Source organism: Pseudoliparis swirei, chromosome 23 (genome assembly GCF_029220125.1).
Source record: "Pseudoliparis swirei isolate HS2019 ecotype Mariana Trench chromosome 23, NWPU_hadal_v1, whole genome shotgun sequence".
Classification (NCBI taxonomy): domain Eukaryota; kingdom Metazoa; phylum Chordata; class Actinopteri; order Perciformes; family Liparidae; genus Pseudoliparis; species Pseudoliparis swirei.
In genome coordinates, this window is record NC_079410.1 from 3,572,094 (window position 1) to 3,592,690 (window position 20,597).

Genomic DNA, 20,597 nt, shown 5'->3' on the forward strand with positions numbered 1-20,597 from the left:
GAGAGCGTTTATTTCACCATGCAGATGTTGTTCAACTGAGCCGCCACTGGATGTCGCTGTTTGACAAATAATTTAAATACACGAACAAATCAATATTTACAAGTTTTGATGTTATTTACTTGGACGATAAAAAATAAAATGTATTTTAATCGAATGATATTTCTGAAATGTTTGTGTTGTTATTCAAGTACTGTACATCCGTCTCTAGGTAGGATACAATATTAATGTGTTTTCGTCAACTTAGTTTACAACTGTACTGACAGTTACTTTGAACTGTGTATTTGATAAAAACTACAATTTGCTGTTTATTCTGTGTATTTTCTTATTTTCTTTTTATTAACATGCCCTATATCGGTGTTTCTCAAATGGGGGTACGTGTACCACTGGGGTCACGTGAAGGCACTCGACGGAGTACGTGAGATTTGTAAAAAATAAATTAAAAAATTGTAATTTAATGAATATGCAATAAAATAGAAGTGTACGTTCTTAAACTGAATGTTATATATTAAGTCAGACAATGATGTCACAGCCTACTATTCACTTTATATTTTGGACGAGAGAAACATTTTTTAAATTCTGGATGTTTGTTAAATGTTGAGACCCCCAAAATAATGTTGTGCTGGTTCGGGGGTAATGGCTGAAAAGATATTTCACAGGGTGTAAGTCACTGAATAAAGGTTGAGAACCACTTAACTATATTATGAACAACAGCCCTTCTCAATAATAACTAATGTATAACGTTAAAGGGTCATTTACAAACTCCGAATTAAAAGAATCACACATCGTGTAAAGCGGTCTTTACATTTATTACCATTTCATTCATAAAAAACAGACAAACAGAAGACAAACTTTTACATCTTTCAGGTTAAGGCATTAATATTTTGTTTTATAATTCAGTGTTGCAACAACTTTAGATTTCATCACCAGCAAGCCCAAAGTTCGTGACGCCTCCCAGTTACTTCATCCCATTAAATCATTTGCAAAATGTAATAAATTGTGTGCGATTTTTTTCGGGAATCTGGCAGCGGCCGCTTCCACAGACCAATGTGTTCGAATCTCACTGGATTTCTAAAATATATTCAAAAGCGCAAAATTAACGTACCGATGGAAAACGTATCTTCAGAGAATGCTCGCTCACATTTCGCCATCAGGCTTTTTCGCGTCGCGTCACCCGCAAAAAACATCATAAACGTGTACTTTCACATTCCATCTCTCAAAATCTACCCAGTACACAGAAAACACAGCAGTCAGCCGCCCGCCTCGGACGTCAAAACATGCCCCGCTACGGGAATGCAGTAAAGCTAATGCAGGGTGGACCGGTCCATGTGGACCGCGGGCAGAGGGGAACATGCCGTGCAGCCGAGACTCGAGCTCGAGGAATGACAACGTTGGAGACTCATGCAGCTGAGCTGAGGTGCACTTTAAGCCCTGAAGAGGGTTCGCATGTCGCCCGTCGATTATTTCGGGCGTGATTCGCCGAGCTCGCCATGAAAGAACGCCCCCTCATTATCTTATTTTAAAAGATACCCGTTAAAAAGTTCACACAGATAATCATCAGTGAAGGAGGTCTGCGGTCCTGGAGAGGATCTCTCAGCTCTGTTGTTCAAGCTCATTGTCGATGTGCGTTGATGCGTCCAGGCCGCCGTGTTCCTCGCCGCCGTCCGTCCTGGTCTCAGGACGCCAGCCGCTCGCGGTCCAGATTCATCTGCTGGAAGAAGGCCTTTCCGAACTCGTAGCTGCTGATCATGACGGCGCACGCCGGCGCCACTTTGATCACCCGGGGCATGAAACCTGAGGAGAAGACGCAAAACAGTCACGGGGCGTGAAAGACGCAATAAAGGGACGGTCGGGTTCCACCAACGGGGACTCGCTTAATCTAGGATTAAAAAGGCAAAAAAATTAAAATCAGCTTTAACAATAGATGTAACAATAGACGCTTGTTGGTGCGTACCTGCGAACAGGCCTCTGTAGCCCATCTCAGCCCAGATCTCCTTCATTATGTGCCACGTGGATGTCGTTTTTTTTAAGGAGGCTGAGAGGAAACGGGAAAGAGTTACGGTTTAGAAGACGCATAAATACGTCAATAAATAAAGTGAGTATAGGTGTAAACACAAACCTCCCAGAGTATCCATCTCTCCCAGCTGGATCTGCCTCCGCGTCTTCACCACGTCAAAAGGCAGCGTCAGGATGGCGGCAACCTAGACACAAAATATATATGTATATGTATTGATTAGGGCTGTGAAACGATTAAAATGTTTAATCAGATTAATCACAGGTTTTTGTGGATTAATCATGATTAATCACATATTACCGATATTCTCGGTATATTTTGTGAGAATATAGAGATTTATGACAAAAGACGGATATATACATTCTTCTATACAATGGTGCTGCAACTCAGCAGTTATTTAGCAGTTTTCTTCCAGATGGAACATTAATACATCTTCATCCTAAACAGAATGTTTAACCCTCCTGTTACCTTTCGGGTCAATTTGACCCCATTCAATGTTTAATGTTGGTGTTCTTTGGGGTCAATTTGACCCCAGGCTGTTTTTCACTGTCAAACATATCAGAAATATAAACTTTTTTATTTATTTAAAGAGCTATTTAGGTAGTCAACAAACAAACATAAAGTACCTCACACTTAAACTTGGGAAACAATATTAATTCTAATAATTTTCTGGAGGTTTTAATTGCTGGGGTCAAATTGACCCCGAGGGTAAAATATGTTAGTAAATGTAAAGGTAACAGGAGGTTAAACAGAACATTTTTCTCTTGTTTGTCAACCATTAACTCCACCATGATACAATCTAAAGGTGGACAGATTGACAAGTGACTTTTTTTTTGCTCGGTCCCGATGCGCGCGCACGGAGCTCTGTGGCGCGCCAGACGGAGATCGATAAGTGTTAACGCAACGCGTAGAGACAGAGATGACATGCTGCTGTGGAGATACCATCAACAACAGACGTTTAGTTTAATAAAAGAACAAAGACGTGCTCTAGAGAACACGTCAGGGGGCGGGCCAATCTTTTTAATGTCATGCGATCTACCGACACTACGCCGCGATCGACGTGTTGAGACCCTGATCTACAGGAAGTAGAAGTCGTAACAAGGTTTCCGGAGGTGAACCTGCGGAAGGATCATTACCGATGAACAGACCGTCTGCATGAGAGCGGACAGAGTTCAGATTTTTCACAGCACTAGTATTGATATATATGGTATACTGAAGAGCACACAGCCTGCAGTCGAGTTATTGTAGAAACATAACCTGACGATGCATTCACTGCTCACAGCTGGAGTCTGAATCTTTGTGTTTTCAGACCAGAGTTCACGTCGTGTTTTCTCGAAGCTCGTCTTATTAGGGTCCTCGTCGACTTCGTCGTAGAGGAACCTATTGTTATTGTAACGATTTTTATTTTTATCCTTTGTCGTGTTCAAACGTCGTCTGCCCGCACACCGTGCGCCCCAGCAGACTTAAATTACACATGCACAAGCAGACCGGTGAAAATTTTTAGATTATTGAGTTTTCGTAGTTGTGTAAAAAAACATGTCTCAATAGCGCCCCCTACAAACTTTTTTTTTCAGAAGCAATAGCTTTCTTCCCCCGATGACCGATTGACTTCAGATTTGTTCCACAGGTCAGAATTGACCTGCTCTACAAAAAAGCCTCTCAGACCCCTAAGCTCCGCCTACTTAGATTTTCCGCCATTTTGAATTTTGTTAAAAACACTTTTTGTTTAACTCCTCTGAAACGCTTCGTCCAAATCATACACAACTTGCTGTGGTTCATTATCGGTTCGATGCCATCAGAAATCTTTGAAAGATTGTTGATAGGTCATTGTTTTCAGAAGATATGGACCAATGAACATCCAAGGGGTGTGGTATAATATGTAAAGACACCTAACTTCCAAATCACTTGGTCTATCTTCACCAAATTGGTAGCCTATGTCCACAAGGACACCCTTAACCTACCTTGATTTTTTCATAATATTTGAACATTAGGGGGCGCTACAATCAATCCCTCAAATTATGCCTTTTTGGCCTTTTTTCATGTTTTTAGGGGTTGTAAAACCGTTAACTCCTCCTAGTGCTTAAACCCGATTCATTCCAAACTTGGGCAGTAGGGTCTTGAGACCTTTGTCTTGAAAAATCTTTGAAAGATTTCAAAAATATTAAACTATGTGCGTTTGCCGGACCGGCAAAGAAACACCATTCGCCATGAAAATTGACGTTGTTGTAACTCGGCCATACATTATGTAATCTGCTCCATATTTCTCATACATCATGACATAGTGACCCTGAAGACATCCATATGCTAATTTTTCCATATGCTAATTTTTTTCTGGAAATAAACGCCATTCGCCATGAAAATTGACGTTGTTGTAACTCAGCCATACATAATGGAATCTGCTCCATATTTCTCATACATCATGACATAATGACCCTGAAGACATCCATATGCTAATTTTTCCATATGCTAATTTTTTTCTGGAAAGAAACGCCATTCGCCATGAAAATTGACGTTGTTGTAACTCAGCCATACATAATGGAATCTGCTCCATATTTCTCATACATCATGACATAATGACCCTGAAGACATCCATATGCTAATTTTTTTCTGGACTTAGCGCCAACTAGTGGCACTAGGAAGTTACATGTTTTTTACTTTTATACACTGCTCGCAGATTATTCAGATCGCTCTCAAAATATACCAGAATAGACCTAAGACCTCGATGATGCTTCCCTGTGGAGCTCGTAGCGACACGTTGAATCACATTCACATGTAATTTACATGACAAGGTCTAGACTTCACATGGATACACATGATGCATGTATATGTTCACATTGTCACAGCGTCCCCTGCTGCTAACCCTGGACTCGCTCAAATCTGCTCCAAACTTCTCATGCTTCGTAGAATTCAAGGCCTGAGGATATCAACAAGCCTTTTTTCACTCAGAGTCAAAGCGCCACCGACTAGCAAAGTAAAATCAGTGTCGCGTGACGAACGGTCAAACGCCCGAACGCCGTGCGTGCGCTCTCGGCCGAGGGGGCCGGCGTCCGGCCAGCACCCCCGACGTGCGAAGCAGGAAGAGGACCCGTTCATCGCTGCTTGCAGCTTTAATTTTATTTGTTCTCCCTCTGTGTGTGTGTATATATATACAGGACTGTCTCAGAAAATTAGAATATTGTGATAAAGTTCTTTATTTTCTGTAATGCAATTAAAAAAACAAAAATGTCATGCATTCTGGATTCATTACAAATCAACTGAAATATTGCAAGCCTTTTATTCTTTTAATATTGCTGATTATGGCTTACAGCTTAAGAAAACTCAAATATCCTATTTCTAAATAGTAGAATATCATGAAAAAGTATACTAGTAGGGTATTAAACAAATCACTTGAATCGTCTAATTAACTCGAAACACCTGGAAACACATTTTCAAATGTTTGATTTTGTTTTGCTGTTATAAATCTTTTTTTTACTTGGTCTGAGGAAATATTCAAATTTTATGAGATAGGATTTTAGAGTTTTCTTAAGCTGTAAGCCATAATCAGCAATATTAAAAGAATAAAAGGCTTGCAATATTTCAGTTGATTTGTAATGAATCCAGAATGCATGACATTTTTGTTTTTTTAATTGCATTACAGAAAATAAAGAACTTTATCACAATATTCTAATTTTCTGAGACAGTCCTGTATATTTAAAAATATATAAATATATATATTTAAAAAAATATATATATAAGAAATATATATATATAAATACATATATTTTAATATATATAACAATATTTTTATATCAAAATATATATATATAAAAAAAAATGCTATATATAAAAGAAATTAAATATAAAATATATTTAAAAGAAATGCTATATATATATATGTGAAAGATGAGGACTTACAGCTCCAGAAACAGCTCCTGCTGTGAAGCTGATGGAGAAGTTGGCCTGAGTCATTAGGGAGCGCTCACACAGCTGGGCCTTCACCAGCTCGTAGTTAAACCAGTACAACGCTATAAGACACACACACACACACACAGGCAGACATTTTACACTTTAGTAAACAACTGTATTGTTGGATTGTTCTGACTGGAGGTCCTAAAGGACAGAGGATGTTTTATTCTGGACACGTTGTAAAGTCTCTTGAGGCCAGTTTGTGTTTCGGAATGTTGTTAAATAAATAAAATCTGACTAGAGGAAACATGTCATCAGGAGAAGTTTCTGAAGACTCTGGAATGTCACCGTCTCTTAACTTTTAGTCTCTTTTAACTTGTCTCATTCTGTGTTTTGTTTGTAACTATGCAACATCCTTCTCATTGGGCACCCTGGGGTGGCGCTCTCACCGGAGAAGGGCACGTCCCGGAGCACGGTGGGCCCCAGGCCCCGCCACAGGGACAGCAGCCCGTCCTGGGCCACCGCCGAGCGGATGCAGACCCGCAGCTCGCCGTAGGACAGCCGGCGGGCCTGCATCTTGGTCCGGACCAGCTCCAGAGGGCTGATCACCGTCACGGCCCCCACTGGGAGAGCAACACACACACACACACACACACACACGGGGGTCAAAAACACTCATCGAACACGCTGGAGTGAGGATACCTTCAAATGGACTCACATCGGGCCAGACCACCGGCCACAAGGGGGACCAGGCTGCCCTGGAAACCCAGACCGAACCTCAGGAAGTCACGCAGCTGGTCGTAGCAGGTGAAGTAGATGACGGTGGCAGGGACGGCCATGACACTGTCACACACACACACACACACACATCAATATATAAGAGCTAATGAAAGCAATGTATGCCATATGAAGGAACGTGTTCATACCAAAAGAGACGTAGTTTAGTTTATTTGTGTTATTGTGAGACTTTTAAAAACACCAAGTCACAGAATAACACAAATTAACTAACTAACAGCAACGCTTGTGTTCTGGGAGGTCACATGACTGCTTTAGTTGTGGTTTAGTTTTGACTTTGAAGAGAGAAGATGACGGCTTCGGTTCCCCGTCAGAGGGGAAAAAGAGTTGAAAATATTCTAAATACAGCGAACACTTAAACTGATTTTTTTCGTCTGAAATACGCCGACAGCAGCACTTTCCATCTCCTACTATATCCAACTATCCCTTTGAGTTTAAAAAATAATGTATTGGTAAGAGCCGTTACCTCAGACCCAGAGTAAACCTTGTATCACGGCACTCAAAGTAGAAAAGAAAGCGAGAACACTAAAGATAAATATGAGAATCTCTTTCAGCCGAAACCTGAAGACGAGTAATGTGAAGGTTTCCTCGATGAGACTCACAGCGTTGGAGGCAGTCCGCTCCACAGAGACCGGAATCCTTCGTGGCGAGTGATTTTCACAAAAGCGTCCTGTGGAGTCGATGGACAGACAAGACGCGGTCAGATTTATTTATTTTTGGGGGGGGGGGACGAAGCCGATGTGCTCGTTACTCACAAGCGTGCCACTGAAGTGTGTGGGCGTGTTGTACCAGCTGGTGCAACTGGTTCTGTTCTGGCACACGTAGATGTGATCCATCAGGCCGTTACAGTACAGGAAACATTTCCCTGAGACGAGAAAAACAAGCAGCGGGTTAAACGTATCGAACTGCAACAGACCGGATCATTTACATCACCGAACATCCGAAACAAGCGTCTGAATATGAGAATGTTTGACAGGATCCAGAGAGGCGACGCCCTCAGGGTCGCTCTGAAGGCAACGCCGCTGCTTACTCTGTGGGTTTATTTAAGAGTTTTAAGAGATATATGTATAATATATTCAACTTATAGTTCCTCCACCGTGAGCATAATTCTAAATATTAAATTATAAACAATTCTGAAACTTAAATTTACTAAAAACACACTTGTGGCTCTTACAGTGACGAACGGATACGACCGCAGGCAAGAGGACGCAAACGTGGACGTCCGAGCGGAAAACACGTGAATTCGATGTTGCTTTCTTTGGAAAGGGAACGCGTGGCCACGACGCGGAAAGTCGAGCTGCACGGGCGACTGCGTTGAAAAACAACATGCGGCCACGTTTTGTTGCATGCGGCGACGGCCGGTGGGATACTCACACTTGGACGGGCGCAGGACGCCGCCCCGCGGAGCAGAGTCACAGGCTGCAGGCACCAAGACAAGCAAACAGAGCGGGTGAAAAGCAGAGGAGAGAGAGGTGAAGAAACAAGAGAGACGGGTGTTGTTGGGGTTAGAGAAAACATCCGGAGACACACGGAGGGCAGAAGAAGAAGAAGAAGAAGCAGACATGACGAGTTAATCTGTGATCAGAACAAAAAAAACACAGAAGAAGACGAGCTCCTGGTCTCACCCTGGTGGAACGGGGTCTGCTGGGCCTGCAGCCGGATCTTCACCACGTCCAGCGGTGTGACTGTGAACACATCAGTGTAACTATTACACACACACACACACACACACACACACACACACACACACACACACACACACACACACACACACACACACACACACACACACACACACACACACACACACACACACACACACACACACAGTCCGCAGCTACGACTAAACAGTCTAATTCCTCGAATCCAACATGGAGGTCAGCCCAGATGTGTCGAGTCATGGTGGTTTCTGGGCGTTCTGGAGGCTGCAGTTGAAGTGCGTTGCGTTGAACTGGCGAGTGTTTCTATTGTTTTGTCCTCCCCGTTTATATCAATGATTGTCGGATAAAACAACCTCAGCGCCACGCACAGAGCTCTGGGAGCGAAGGCCACGGCCGTTCACTCGTGGATCATAACAAATGTGCAGCGGACCAACGACGGCTCTAAAAATGAAGTTATACTCGTGCCAACTTCTGTGCGTGTGTAAGTCGACCATTCACTTCCATGAAGAAGGAGTTTTATAGTGCGGGACATGAATAAAATGGAAACTTAAGACAACAAGACAAATGTACACCATCAATACACAAGGTGCTTTTTCTTTGTTTTCATGACCTCACCAAAGATGGACGTGAGGAGGGCTCCGGTGCCAGAAGCCAGCATCTGCTGCACGGGAGAGATCGCAGCCACGGAGCCGCCGCCGCCGCCGGCCCGCTCCTCCATCCTGCCCCGCCTGTCAAAATAAAGCTCCACGGTGAGAACGCCGTGTCCTTCAAAGTAAACCGTCAGACAGGCGTCGTTGTGACACAACTCAAAGGAATGCTGGTTGCTCCACACGATCAATAAAATGAAACACCCCGTTGTGAAATAAGACCGTTCCTTCCTGAAACGCGAGATGATGACGGCGTCGTGAAGTCAGAGGCGTCGTCTTGTTATGACGGGGTCGTTGTGACGGCGCGATAGCTTATCTCGGATGTGCATGTCCCCAGACAGCCGGGGAGCGCCTCACCTCCACAGGCCCACTCCTGACGACGGGAGGGGGTCGATACATAAAGACCTCACAATAAATGATCACATGTCTCAACTTCCACGGGTTTATTTTAATTATTTTTATGATCCACATTAGCGGCAAATCCCTCAGTGGGAGCCCAGATGTTTTTGCTAGATCTATGTTCCTGTCACTGAGTTGTGTTCGTGTGTTTTTTGTGTGTTTTTTTGCACGCCCTTTAAACTGTATTAATAGACATAATTGTACTTTAGTGTGACAACTGAAGCCGGTTAGCCTTCCAGGTGTGTCGGCCAACTAAGCTGCCAAACAAGGGTGTTAAATAAAAATAATCACTGTCTACTGCACAATAAAATAAATTTGTTAATTAATTAATAAAGTTTTTAAACACTTATATCATTTTATTGTTCATGTTGACATTGCTTTAAAGTAACCATCTATCTTCATAATACATACTATTTTATAATAATATAGTATGTATTATGTAATAATGTAAGTAATAATATTATTATTACTATGTGTTTATTGGCACGCGCCGAACACCAAGATAAACCTCCCAGTGCCTGCGACACACACACACACACACACTCACACACTCTCACGCGCGTCGTGTCCTAACCCGGGAGGATGTTCCCTTCACCTTCTCCTAAATGACACCTCGTTGCCTAAACGACCTTCACGTCTCGTGAAAACCTCCACGAGCGCCCACAGTTAATGACGTCAGCTGTGCGCGGACAGCGTTACGTGACGTCTAGCTAGCTAACGCTAACATGCTGACACGCTAACATGCTGACGCACGAACAACCACGCGAACAACCACGCGAACAGACACACTGCTTCCCGGCCGGTTGTCCGTCACTCACCTGTCTCCTTCAGCTGCCGGCGTGTCGGGGAGAAGCAGAGGCGTCTTCACCCATTTCAGGTGAAACGGCACGTTTTTTAGGAGCTAGCGTTAAACGTTACGCTGCAATTTAACCGTTGGGTCTCCGTTGCGGACATGTTTGTTTTGTGTAGTGGGGCAGTCAGTGGGTGGGCAGTTTGGTAAGTTAGTACATAATGTACTCGACGGAGGCGCGTTACTGGTGGAGTGAGGCGAGGTGGAGATCAGTGGTAAGATGTCAGCGCTCGTCAGGCCCCGCCCCCTTTAGGCTGCTGCCGTTGCGGCTGTCGATCAGGCCCCGCCCCCTTGACGCTGCCAATGCTGCCGTTGCTCTGGCGTCGCCTCGTGGACGCGTCACTGGGGTGCGCCGCAGCTGCCGCATGTAAACAATCTTTTTTCTTCTTTTTTTAAATATAATTCTTTATTTAACAATTCAACATGGACAATTTCATAAATTGTCGATAAGAAACGTGAATACCACATATATACATTTAAACTAACATGCAGAGGGTAGAACATAGACAATTAAAAAAAAGTGAAATAAACATAAGTCACGGGAGCGGGGACATTTACAGCAGCATGGGGTATTTTGCAAATAAGATACATAATAAACAACATCAAAACAAGTTTTATAAATAAGCAAACGAGCAATACAAAAAGTAATACAAAAAGTTAAGAATCCACAATAATTTAAATATTATAAATAATAGAACATATTATAAAAAGAGGACACTGAGGCACACATTGTGATTGAATAATCCCAAACATATATCACAGGCAATGCATGCTGTTACTGTAATCATGGCCTTTTTTTTGTTGGAACAGTTTTTAGATAGTTAAAACTTTTATTGTGAAGGATAAAACGGAAGAAGAAAAAGAGCACAGCATAGTGCGTAGAGAAAGAAATAAAGTGGTGACCGTATTGTGCAGACTCCGGAGTTCAGTGTTATTATTTTATTACTATGATAAAGTACAGGCGCTGTCTCCCTCTCTCTATCTCTCTCTCATACATACTCTCTCCCGCCCCCCCCCCCTCTCTCTCCCTCTCTCTCTCGTCTAGGGGGCGTGTCCATGAGGAAGCTGGTCTATGGTTGATGTTGTTTCGGGGCCAGACTTGTGTGAAACACCTTCCTGCTCACACCTTTCCGTCTTCTCTCAAGGTAAGAACACAATAAACTTTCATCTTTTACAATCGGAGACATTGTTTAATTGATGAAGAATTAATTTGTATGAACTGTAAACATGTTTGACAACGATTCACGAACATTTACAGAATTTATTATTTTATATTGATTCTACATGGTTTAATACTTTCATGTAAAGCGTCCACAGTTTATTCTGACTCGCAGAGGTTTTATTTAGACGATGCACCTTTCTCTCTCATATTCAGAGGAAAGTGAACTGTTGCTAAATTAAAGGGAAATACAGATTACAAACCAGGAACCATATATATATGGTTATATATATATATATATATGGTTCCTGTATATATATATATATATATATATATATATATACACTACCGTTCAAAAGTTTGGGGTCATCCAGACAATTTCGTGTCTTCCATGAAAACTCACTTTTATTTATCAAATGAATTGAAAATTGAATAGAGAATATAGTCAAGACATTGACAAGATTAGAAATAATGATTAATATTTGAAGTATTAATTTTGTTCTTCAAACTTCAAGCTCAAAGGAAGGCCAGTTGTATGGCTTATATCAGCATAACTGTTTTCAGCTGTGCTAACATAATTGCACAAGGGTTTTCTAATCAGACATTAGTCTTCTAAGGCGATTAGCAAACACAATGTACCATTAGAACACTGGAGTGATCGTTGATGGAAATGGGCCTCTATACACCTATGGAGATATTTCATTAGAAACCAGACGTTTCCACCTAGAATAGTCATTTACCACATTAACAATGTAGAGAGTGTATTTCTGATTAATGTTATCTTTATTGAAAAATAAAGACATTTCTAAGTGACCCCAAACTTTTGAGCGGTAGTGTATGTATATATATATATATATATATATATAAATATGAGTGAGCTTATACTTGAGTCACAGGATCAATATACTTTCAGCTGAAGTGAATACAAACATGTTATTTCTGATCTTCTACATGCACATCTTTCACTTTCTTTGATGACCTGTGTGTGTGTGTGCGGGTGCGTGTGTGTGTGTGTTTGTGTGTGTCCTGTGTGCAGATGCAGAAGTGGGTCGTGGTCTGCTGGGCTCTCCTGGCTCTGGTTGGTGCTGAGGAGTGTCCGGATGGAGGCAGATGTGAAGACCAGGTACGGTTCCTACACGTTGAGCCTCATAAGTGAACATGATGACTCTACCTGGTGTGAACTGGCTGGTAAAATAAGACATATTTAGATTTGATCACTGGAAACCTATACATTCAAATGTTAGTAGTTTTTAAAACAAATGCCTGAATGCAAAACATGCCTTTAAAGTATCTACTTATTAAGTTGTTTTGTGCACACCGCCCCACACAAAAAAAATGCAGCAACTGCATTTTTAATCAAATTTTAGTCTCAGACAAGATTCTGAGTGGTTGACATTCATTATGTTTCATAACGTGTCATATTAATGTATAATTGCAAATATCTTTTTTAGGCTCATAATAAGTTAAACAAAAAGACACTTAACACTCTGGATCCTCCTCTGTTGCTCTCCTGAAGGGTTCTTCCCTTTTTTCCCCCTGAAAGGGTTTATTTTATATTTCTTGGGAGTTTTTCCTGATCCGATGTGAGGTCAAAGGTCAGGGATGTCGTATGTGTACAGATTGTAAAGCACGCTGAGGCAAATTCGTAATTTGTGATATTGGGCTATATAAAATAAACTGAATTGAATTGCATTGTTGAAGGGCCTCACAATCACCGTCACCTCCTCACAAGATAAACCAGTAAAGTTATAGTGCTTCCACTTCAGGAGGATACTTTGTCCATCTCATAGTTAAATGTAAATAACCAAGATAACCCTGCTTGTACTATGAAATGGAAATAAACGAAGGCTGAACAGCGGGACTATTCATGCTCTGTACGAGCCAGATAAAAGCTCAGCCGGTGTGATAGATATAGTTTTAAAACGCCGTAAGTCAAAATGTCCCCTTTGTAGGATCACTGCTGCCCGATGGGGACGGTCTGCAACGCGGCCACGTCCAGCTGCGTGAACTCCACGGGGTCCGCCGCCGCCGCCGCCCAGGTGGAGAGAGCTTCTGGGCTCTCCAAGGTGAGGATGCTCTACCTCAGGGGAGTCAAACTCATGTTCACCGCGGGTCACAGCAGCGTCAACACTACATAAACTACCCAAACACATTGTTAAATAACTCTCTCTGCATTTGATTATTGTTCATTTTAATGTGTAGAAATATTGTACATAAGAACATTTCTCTAATATTATAACATAAATCCATTTAATTTGAAACCTTCAAAATAAAAGCACAGGATATTTTTCTTTAATTTCTTGAAGAAAAGGTGATCATGTGTCTTTAAGTTTCAAGCCATCAGGGAACACATGAAATGAACATCTCTTTAATATTATAACATCAATCCATTTAATTTGAAACCTTCAAAATAAAAGCACAGGATATTTTTCTCTAATTTCTTGAAACGATGATCATGTGTCTTTCAAGCCGTCAGGGGCCACTGAAAATGACGTGGTGGGCCGCATGCGGCCCGTGGGCCTTGTGGTTGACACCTGTGGCTTTCATTGTAAAGACACACCGAGTGAGAGTGAGACATATTGAAAGCCAGTCGTGTCCCCTGCAGTCCTTCAGGATGATCAAGGCGTACCTGGGGGAGGAGGACGACAGCGTGTGTCCGGATGGGTCTCGGTGCCCGGCTGAGTTCTCCTGCCTGAGGGCCCTCACCAGATATGGCTGCTGTCCCTCAGATCAGGTGATCGAACCTCGTCCACCACAAACATTACATGCAATTTATTAAATATTTATTCTCTTTAGTATATTTGATAAGGGCCAGTGCACATTAATAAAAATATTTCTGTAAATGTGCCAGAGTTATTAGCCAAGAGGCTGTTGTTCATCTGTATGTTCGTACAATATTTACGCTTTCTAAGTGCATTAGCTTCAGTCAAAACTAATGTTAAAAGATGGTTAAAAGTACCACAGTCATGTTGTCATTAAGCTGTTATATGTATTTCCTATATCTGTATTTATTAATGTGGATGTTTTTATTATATTGGGATGTGTATTTTACACATGGGACAACAGTTGAATATTAGCATTGTGTTATTTATGGTGCAATATATTTATTGTACACAGTCCCCGTCTTAAATACACCAATATATAATTAAATTAAATGACATCCAAATATAATTTTCAAGTAATAGTACAATGATCAGAGGAAACAGGGTAAAAACTACACGCACTGTATTGATGAATTTGATTTTGAAGAAGTGCTTCACGGTGGTTTCAGTGACAAACTGGGAGTTCATCGTTGATGAACCACTAATGCCGTAACACTCGTGATATTACGGGTGCGTGTGCAAAATGTTTCCCCTAAAATCCGGGGACTTCCTGTCCCAAGGAGGAACAAGCCTTTTCACTTCACTGAACTTCCTTCTATTTCTGCATCTTTACTAGGTCACCGATTTGGGGTCAAGATTGAACCCTTGTTTCTATACATGTATTCCATTTATTAAATGGGTTTTGACCTCCTGACCCCCCCCACAGGGGGTCCCGTGCTCTGATGGGAAACACTGCTGTCCCGAGGCCCACCAGTGCAGCGCAGACAGCCGCTCCTGCATCAAAAAAGGTGAAATGCTTTATATTTTTGCTTATACTCTTGATCCGACCAGTCGTGCATTTTTCAACTTTTAGGACCTCGTGATTTAAACCAGGGTTATTTAACCCTCCTGTTACCTTTACATTTACTAACATATTTTACCCTCGGGGTCAATTTGACCCCAGCGATTAAAACCTCGAGAAAATTATTAGAATTAATATTGTTTCCCAAGTTTAAGTGTGAGGTACTTTATGTTTGTTTGTTGACTACCTAAATAGCCCTTTAAATATATTAAAAAGTTGATATTTCTTATATGTTTGACACAGTGAAAAACAGCCTGGGGTCAAATTGACCCCAAAGAACACCGACATTAAACATTGAACGGGGTCAAATTGACCCTAAAGGTAACAGGAGGGTTAAATGTCCGTACTGCGAAGTTCATTACATTTCTTTTGCAAAATCTAGCAACTTTTATTGTGAAAGAGTTCTTCAGTTGGATCTTTTTATGTAAATCTAGCGTACTCTTGCTGGTTTATTTGCCTCGGAGCCTTTTTAAGTGTCACGTGAAGCACTTTGAATCGAACAATCGTTGTTGAAACGCATGTGCAGATCAAACTTCTATCGCCTTCAAGAATGTTTCTGTTGTTGCAGAGCTGGTGAGCACGGTGCTGTGCGGCGATGCAGCGTCAGAGTGTCCGGATGAATCCACCTGCTGTGACACCGCAGAGGGAACGTGGGCGTGCTGCCCCCTGCCAAAGGTACAACGTTATCGACGTGCACAAGGCGACATCTTTGAATTTCTAATTGAGATTATGAATGAGGGAAAAAGTCAAATGATGTATTTGCATGCCCGGTTGTCCTGACTCTACGTGGTCTTATCTAACGGTGATGCTCCGTGGGTCTCCATTGCCCCAACAGGCCGTGTGCTGCGAGGACAAGACGCACTGCTGCCCTGAGGGCGCCGCGTGTGACGTCCAACACAACAAGTGCACGTCCACGTCCACCAGAAAAGAGACGCCCATGTGGGCCAAATTCCCGGCCAGGATGAGAGCAGACTGGGGTCAGAATTGATCTGGTTCTGCACGGTCGACATACTTCCTCATTCCAATACATTATTGTCTAAATCTGTGTGTGTGTGTTTCCTCTTTCAGAAGGTGAACAAGTCACTGCAAAGGCAGCTGTTGAATTCCCCCCCGTGAGCACGGTTCCTCCTCCAGAGACGGGCGACTCATCCGTCACCGAGGCGGCTGCAGGTGAGGCGTCCATCCTGGATTTAAAGTGTGTGTCACAAGCACACACACATACACACACACACCTCAAACCTTATGTGTCACAGGCACACACACTTTTTCAAATGTATTTCATTTTCTTGATATGCATCTGAAAAAGAAAGGATGTGCACATTACACATATATCTTTTGTTCAACTCCTTCAATACACATTTTATAATAATTAAGATATATTTTTACATGCCGCGAGTCGAATTATCAACTGATGCAGAGGCATATAATCACACAAAATATAGTATAAATAAAATATATTAATATGAATAAGGGTAAACAAGAACACACACAATATGTTTCACAAGCACACAAACCTTTTTAGATGTGATCACATTTTTTTACATTTTATTTTCTTGATATGCATATGAAAAAGAAAGGATGTACACATAGAGGCATATAATCATAGAAAATATGGTATAAATATAATATATTCACATAAATAAGGATAAACAAGCACAATATGTATCATAAGACGCACATAATGAGACCAGGTGCACGAGTTACAGGTACAAACAAACCTTTTCTTGCAGCAGACGTTGTGCTTTAACAAGGTTAATAATGGCTGAATTCCATTTAATGTCATATAATCGATAATGGTATCAGTAATGTATATTAAAATGTAATACGGTATTAAAAGATTATTATATTAAGTTATTCTAAAGCCGTAAAAAGTTTTTTTTTCTTCTTCAAAAGCATAAAAATGTATGTTGAAAAGATATTTCTGGATTTCATTGGTTTCTGTGTCAATTCCTCAGCCTGGGGTCAAAGTTCAGATGTTTTTGTTCTCCTCCAGTCATCGACGTCCCGTGTGATGCTACAGCAGCGTGTGCAGATAACAACACGTGCTGTAAAAACTCAGCGGGCAGCTGGAGCTGCTGCCCGCTGCCAGAGGTATGATTTCAGGCGGCCATTTTGTTTTTACACAGTCTGTTAAAAAAAATATAAACCCTTCGCCCACACATTAATGTTTCTACATCTTTCTGACACCGTCAGGCCGTCTGCTGCACGGATTTAATTCACTGCTGCCCCAAAGGGAAGCGATGCAACCTGGCGGTGCAGAGCTGCGATGACGACGAACGCTCGGTGCCGTGGGTCAAGAAGGTCGCCGCGACCCCCAGGCAGGAAGCGCGGGTGGGGAACGTTCCGTGCGACTCCACCCACTATTGTCCCGATGGCTCCACCTGCTGCAGGACTGAGACCAATGACTGGGCCTGCTGCGGTCTACCTCAGGTAAACACGCTAGATCGACCTCTCCGAGATGTGCGGTTGCTTTTAACAAGGTGACGTACTTTTATGTTGGATTAATACAAGTTTTTAAAGGAGTAGTTCAACATTTAGTTTTCTTGCTGAGATGTAGACGAGAAGATTGACACCACTTTTATGTCTGTTTGGTAAATATGAGTCTACCACCTGGAGCTAAGCTTAGCATAAAGAGCTAACTTAGCTTAGCACAAAAACAGTGAGTAATGTGAGTAAAACACAAAGGGTATATAACATGTGAGTTTTACGAGTGCTGGTTGGTGGATTTCTTTTGACAGAGGCAGGCTAGCTGTTTCCTTCTGTTTACAGTCTTTGTGCTAAGCTAAGCTAGCCCGCCGGATGTCGCTTCATCGACCGTACAGTCATGTCATTGGTATCGATCTTCTCGTCTAACTCTCAGCGCGACAACAAAGAAGCATATTTCTTAAGTCATTGAACAGTCCTTTTTATTTTGACCTGACGTGCGCTCAAACATTTCTTGTCGCCTCGTTTCAAAAAGGCCGTCTGCTGCGACGACCACGAGCACTGCTGCCCGACCGGCGCCGTCTGCAACCTGGCCACGCTCACCTGCGACGGCCCCCGGGGCTCCACGCCCATGGAGCGGAAGGCGCCCGCCTTTTCCACGGCGGCGCCTGCGGTCGCTCCGACCCAAAGTCGCGGGGAGCCAGAGGAAGAGGAGGCGAAGGAGGCCCGGGAGACCGATGAGGAGGAGAATAACGAGGAGGAGCCCATTCAGTGTGACGCCCACACCAGCTGCCCTCGGTCCACCACCTGCTGCTACATGACCTCGTCTCATCAGTGGGGATGTTGCCCGCTGCCGCAGGTGAGCGGTGACCTCCAGTGACCTCCATCCACCTCCTATTTCTGCATTATTCTTAAATTTGTTAATTTAAAAAGAAGAAATGGGAAAACAGTGTGGACGATATGAAAGTATCGCACTCTCACTCCCCCCCCCACCCCCCAACAGGCGGTGTGCTGCTCCGATGGGGACCACTGCTGCCCCGTCAACTACCAGTGCGACGCCAAGAAGCCCACGTGCACCAAAGGGGAAGCGGTGATTCCCTGGTACACCAAGCTCCCGGCCCACACCGGCGTCCGGGCCGATCCCGGCTCTGTGGCGTGCGGCGGGGGGCGGAGTCAATGCCCCGAGCAGACCACCTGCTGCCGCCTGCCGTCGGACGAGTGGGGCTGCTGCCCGATCCCAAATGTGAGCGCTGGGTTCTGGGTTTTGCTGAAAACAAAGCGGTGTCTCTCCCTCTGACCGCGTTGCGTCTGCAGGCCGTGTGCTGCCCGGATAAGGAGCACTGCTGCCCCCCGGGCTACACCTGCAACACGGCCTCCAACTCCTGCCAGAAGCTCATCCTGCTGCAGCTGGAGACCGTGCCGCTGACGCGGGTGTATCTGCCCGAGCGTCGCCCCGCGCTCGGTCCCTCGGAGCCCAGAGACGCCCCGTGTGACGAGCTGATCGGCTGCCCGGAGGGAAACACCTGCTGCAGGACCTCCGCCAGCTCATGGGGCTGCTGCCCGTCTCCTAACGTATGATATGCAGGACATTGTTTAACAACATGGGAATATATTCACATTTTATTTCTTGCAGAGAGCTAGATGAGGAGATGTGTACCAATCTTATGTGTCTATGATTAGCGTAGCTGAGCACAAAGAGTAGAAACAAGGGGAAACAGCTAGCCTGGCTTAGTCCCAAGAGAATAAAACTAACCTCTAAAAGCTCATTATCAGCACATCATTTCTCATATGTATCTTATATCAACGCTTTCACCTGATACTCAGCTAAAGGAGAAGGTCAATTAGAGCTAATGATGCCCAAAGGAGGATATTTTATAGATCTTTTAGTTTTTCAGTATGACAGTATTTTAGATATTTCACAACTGCACTTCAGTGCACTTTGATTTTACGCTCCTTTTATTTACCGTTCTGCTACATTTCAGAGGGAAAGTAAAGAAAGAAATAAAAGTTGAAAATAATAACTAAAGGCAAAACAAAATAAAAGATAATTAGAATAAAATAGAAAATTAAAACCGAAAAAACAAAAGTAAAGAAAGAAATAAAAGATGAAAATAATAACAAAGTCTAAAAAATAAAATAAAAATAATTAGTACAAGAAAACAGGAAAGGAAAACAGAAAAACTAAAGTAAAGAGAGAAATAAAATAATAACAAAGGCAAAACAAAATAAAAATAATGATAATAATAATGACAATAAAACATCCAACCCACTATATATATATATATATATAATTGTATTTCTCTCTTGACTTTAGTTTTTTCTGTTTTACTTTCCTGTTTTCTTGTACTAATTATTCTAATTTTATTTTATTACTGCCATTTCTATTCGGCATGATGCACTAATTCGAAATAATGTAAAAGGGATTTTTAAATTATAATTGTTGTGGTGAAGGTGACGCTGTTTAATTGTAATTTTATCATTTCAAATATATGTATATTCACCTCATGATAAGCGAATCCTCTTCAGATTTTTTAGGTAGTAGATATATTGTAATCTGTAGTGAGATATTAATTTGAAGTGTTTTTAGTTTTGTGCATCTTGTCCCTTTTTGAAGATTTCAAACACGCCATGATGCAAACATAAGGAGATGATCTGATGAATCTGCATTAAAATAATAGAGACATAACAAGCTCCATTTGCATTAAACTAATAAACAAGACGTGTGTTACAATATTACAACTTGTCTGTTAATGCTTTTGTTTCTATAAATAGAGAGAGAGTAAAAAAGAAGGCTCCTAGTTAAACGCTTGTTTTTCCTTGTCTGTACTTCCGGGATGTAATTCCACTTTTCAGGATGACGTCGTCGGGTTTAAGCCTTTTCTGACGTCAGGCTTTGTTTTGGGGATTATCGGACCTCCTCTGTGAGCAGTGTGACACGCTGTAGGAATACGTGTTGAAACTTCCGACTAATTCAAAATAAAAGCCGAAAATATTTTCCTGAAATATAAAATATAAAAACAACAAGGAAATGCTTTTTTGATTTCCACATGAACAGGTTCTGATGTGGGGAATTGAATAAGGAAAATAAGATATTGGGTTATCT

General features: G+C 42.3%; 2 protein-coding genes across 3 annotated transcripts; one reads left to right on the plus strand and one right to left on the minus strand.

Annotated features, from left to right (window-relative positions):
* Positions 1–787: 787 nt before the first annotated feature.
* slc25a39 (solute carrier family 25 member 39) lies at positions 788–10,433 on the minus strand. Of its 2 annotated transcripts, XM_056407140.1 has the most exons (12): positions 10,217–10,432; positions 8,968–9,080; positions 8,317–8,376; positions 8,066–8,110; positions 7,447–7,556; positions 7,294–7,361; positions 6,615–6,739; positions 6,346–6,519; positions 5,906–6,015; positions 2,117–2,198; positions 1,952–2,032; positions 788–1,791 (listed from the first exon to the last, which is right to left on the minus strand). In XM_056407140.1, exons 2-12 carry the CDS (start codon positions 9,068–9,070, stop codon positions 1,673–1,675), a joined length of 1,077 nt encoding a protein of 358 aa, XP_056263115.1. In that variant the 5' UTR covers positions 9,071–9,080; positions 10,217–10,432; the 3' UTR covers positions 788–1,672. The 2 variants fall into 2 exon arrangements, with proteins under 2 accessions (XP_056263115.1, XP_056263116.1); XM_056407141.1 differs by lacking the exon at positions 8,066–8,110 and having other exon boundaries at positions 10,217–10,433.
* Positions 10,410–20,229, plus strand: grna (granulin a). Its single transcript, XM_056407126.1, has 14 exons — positions 10,410–10,615; positions 11,294–11,393; positions 12,444–12,530; positions 13,360–13,473; positions 14,013–14,141; positions 14,936–15,017; positions 15,639–15,745; positions 15,906–16,047; positions 16,139–16,240; positions 17,064–17,161; positions 17,264–17,500; positions 18,030–18,353; positions 18,498–18,737; positions 18,809–20,229. The coding sequence occupies exons 1-14, from the start codon at positions 10,410–10,412 to the stop codon at positions 19,070–19,072; spliced, it is 2,232 nt and encodes a 743-aa protein (XP_056263101.1). The 3' UTR covers positions 19,073–20,229.
* Positions 20,230–20,597: the final 368 nt, after the last annotated feature.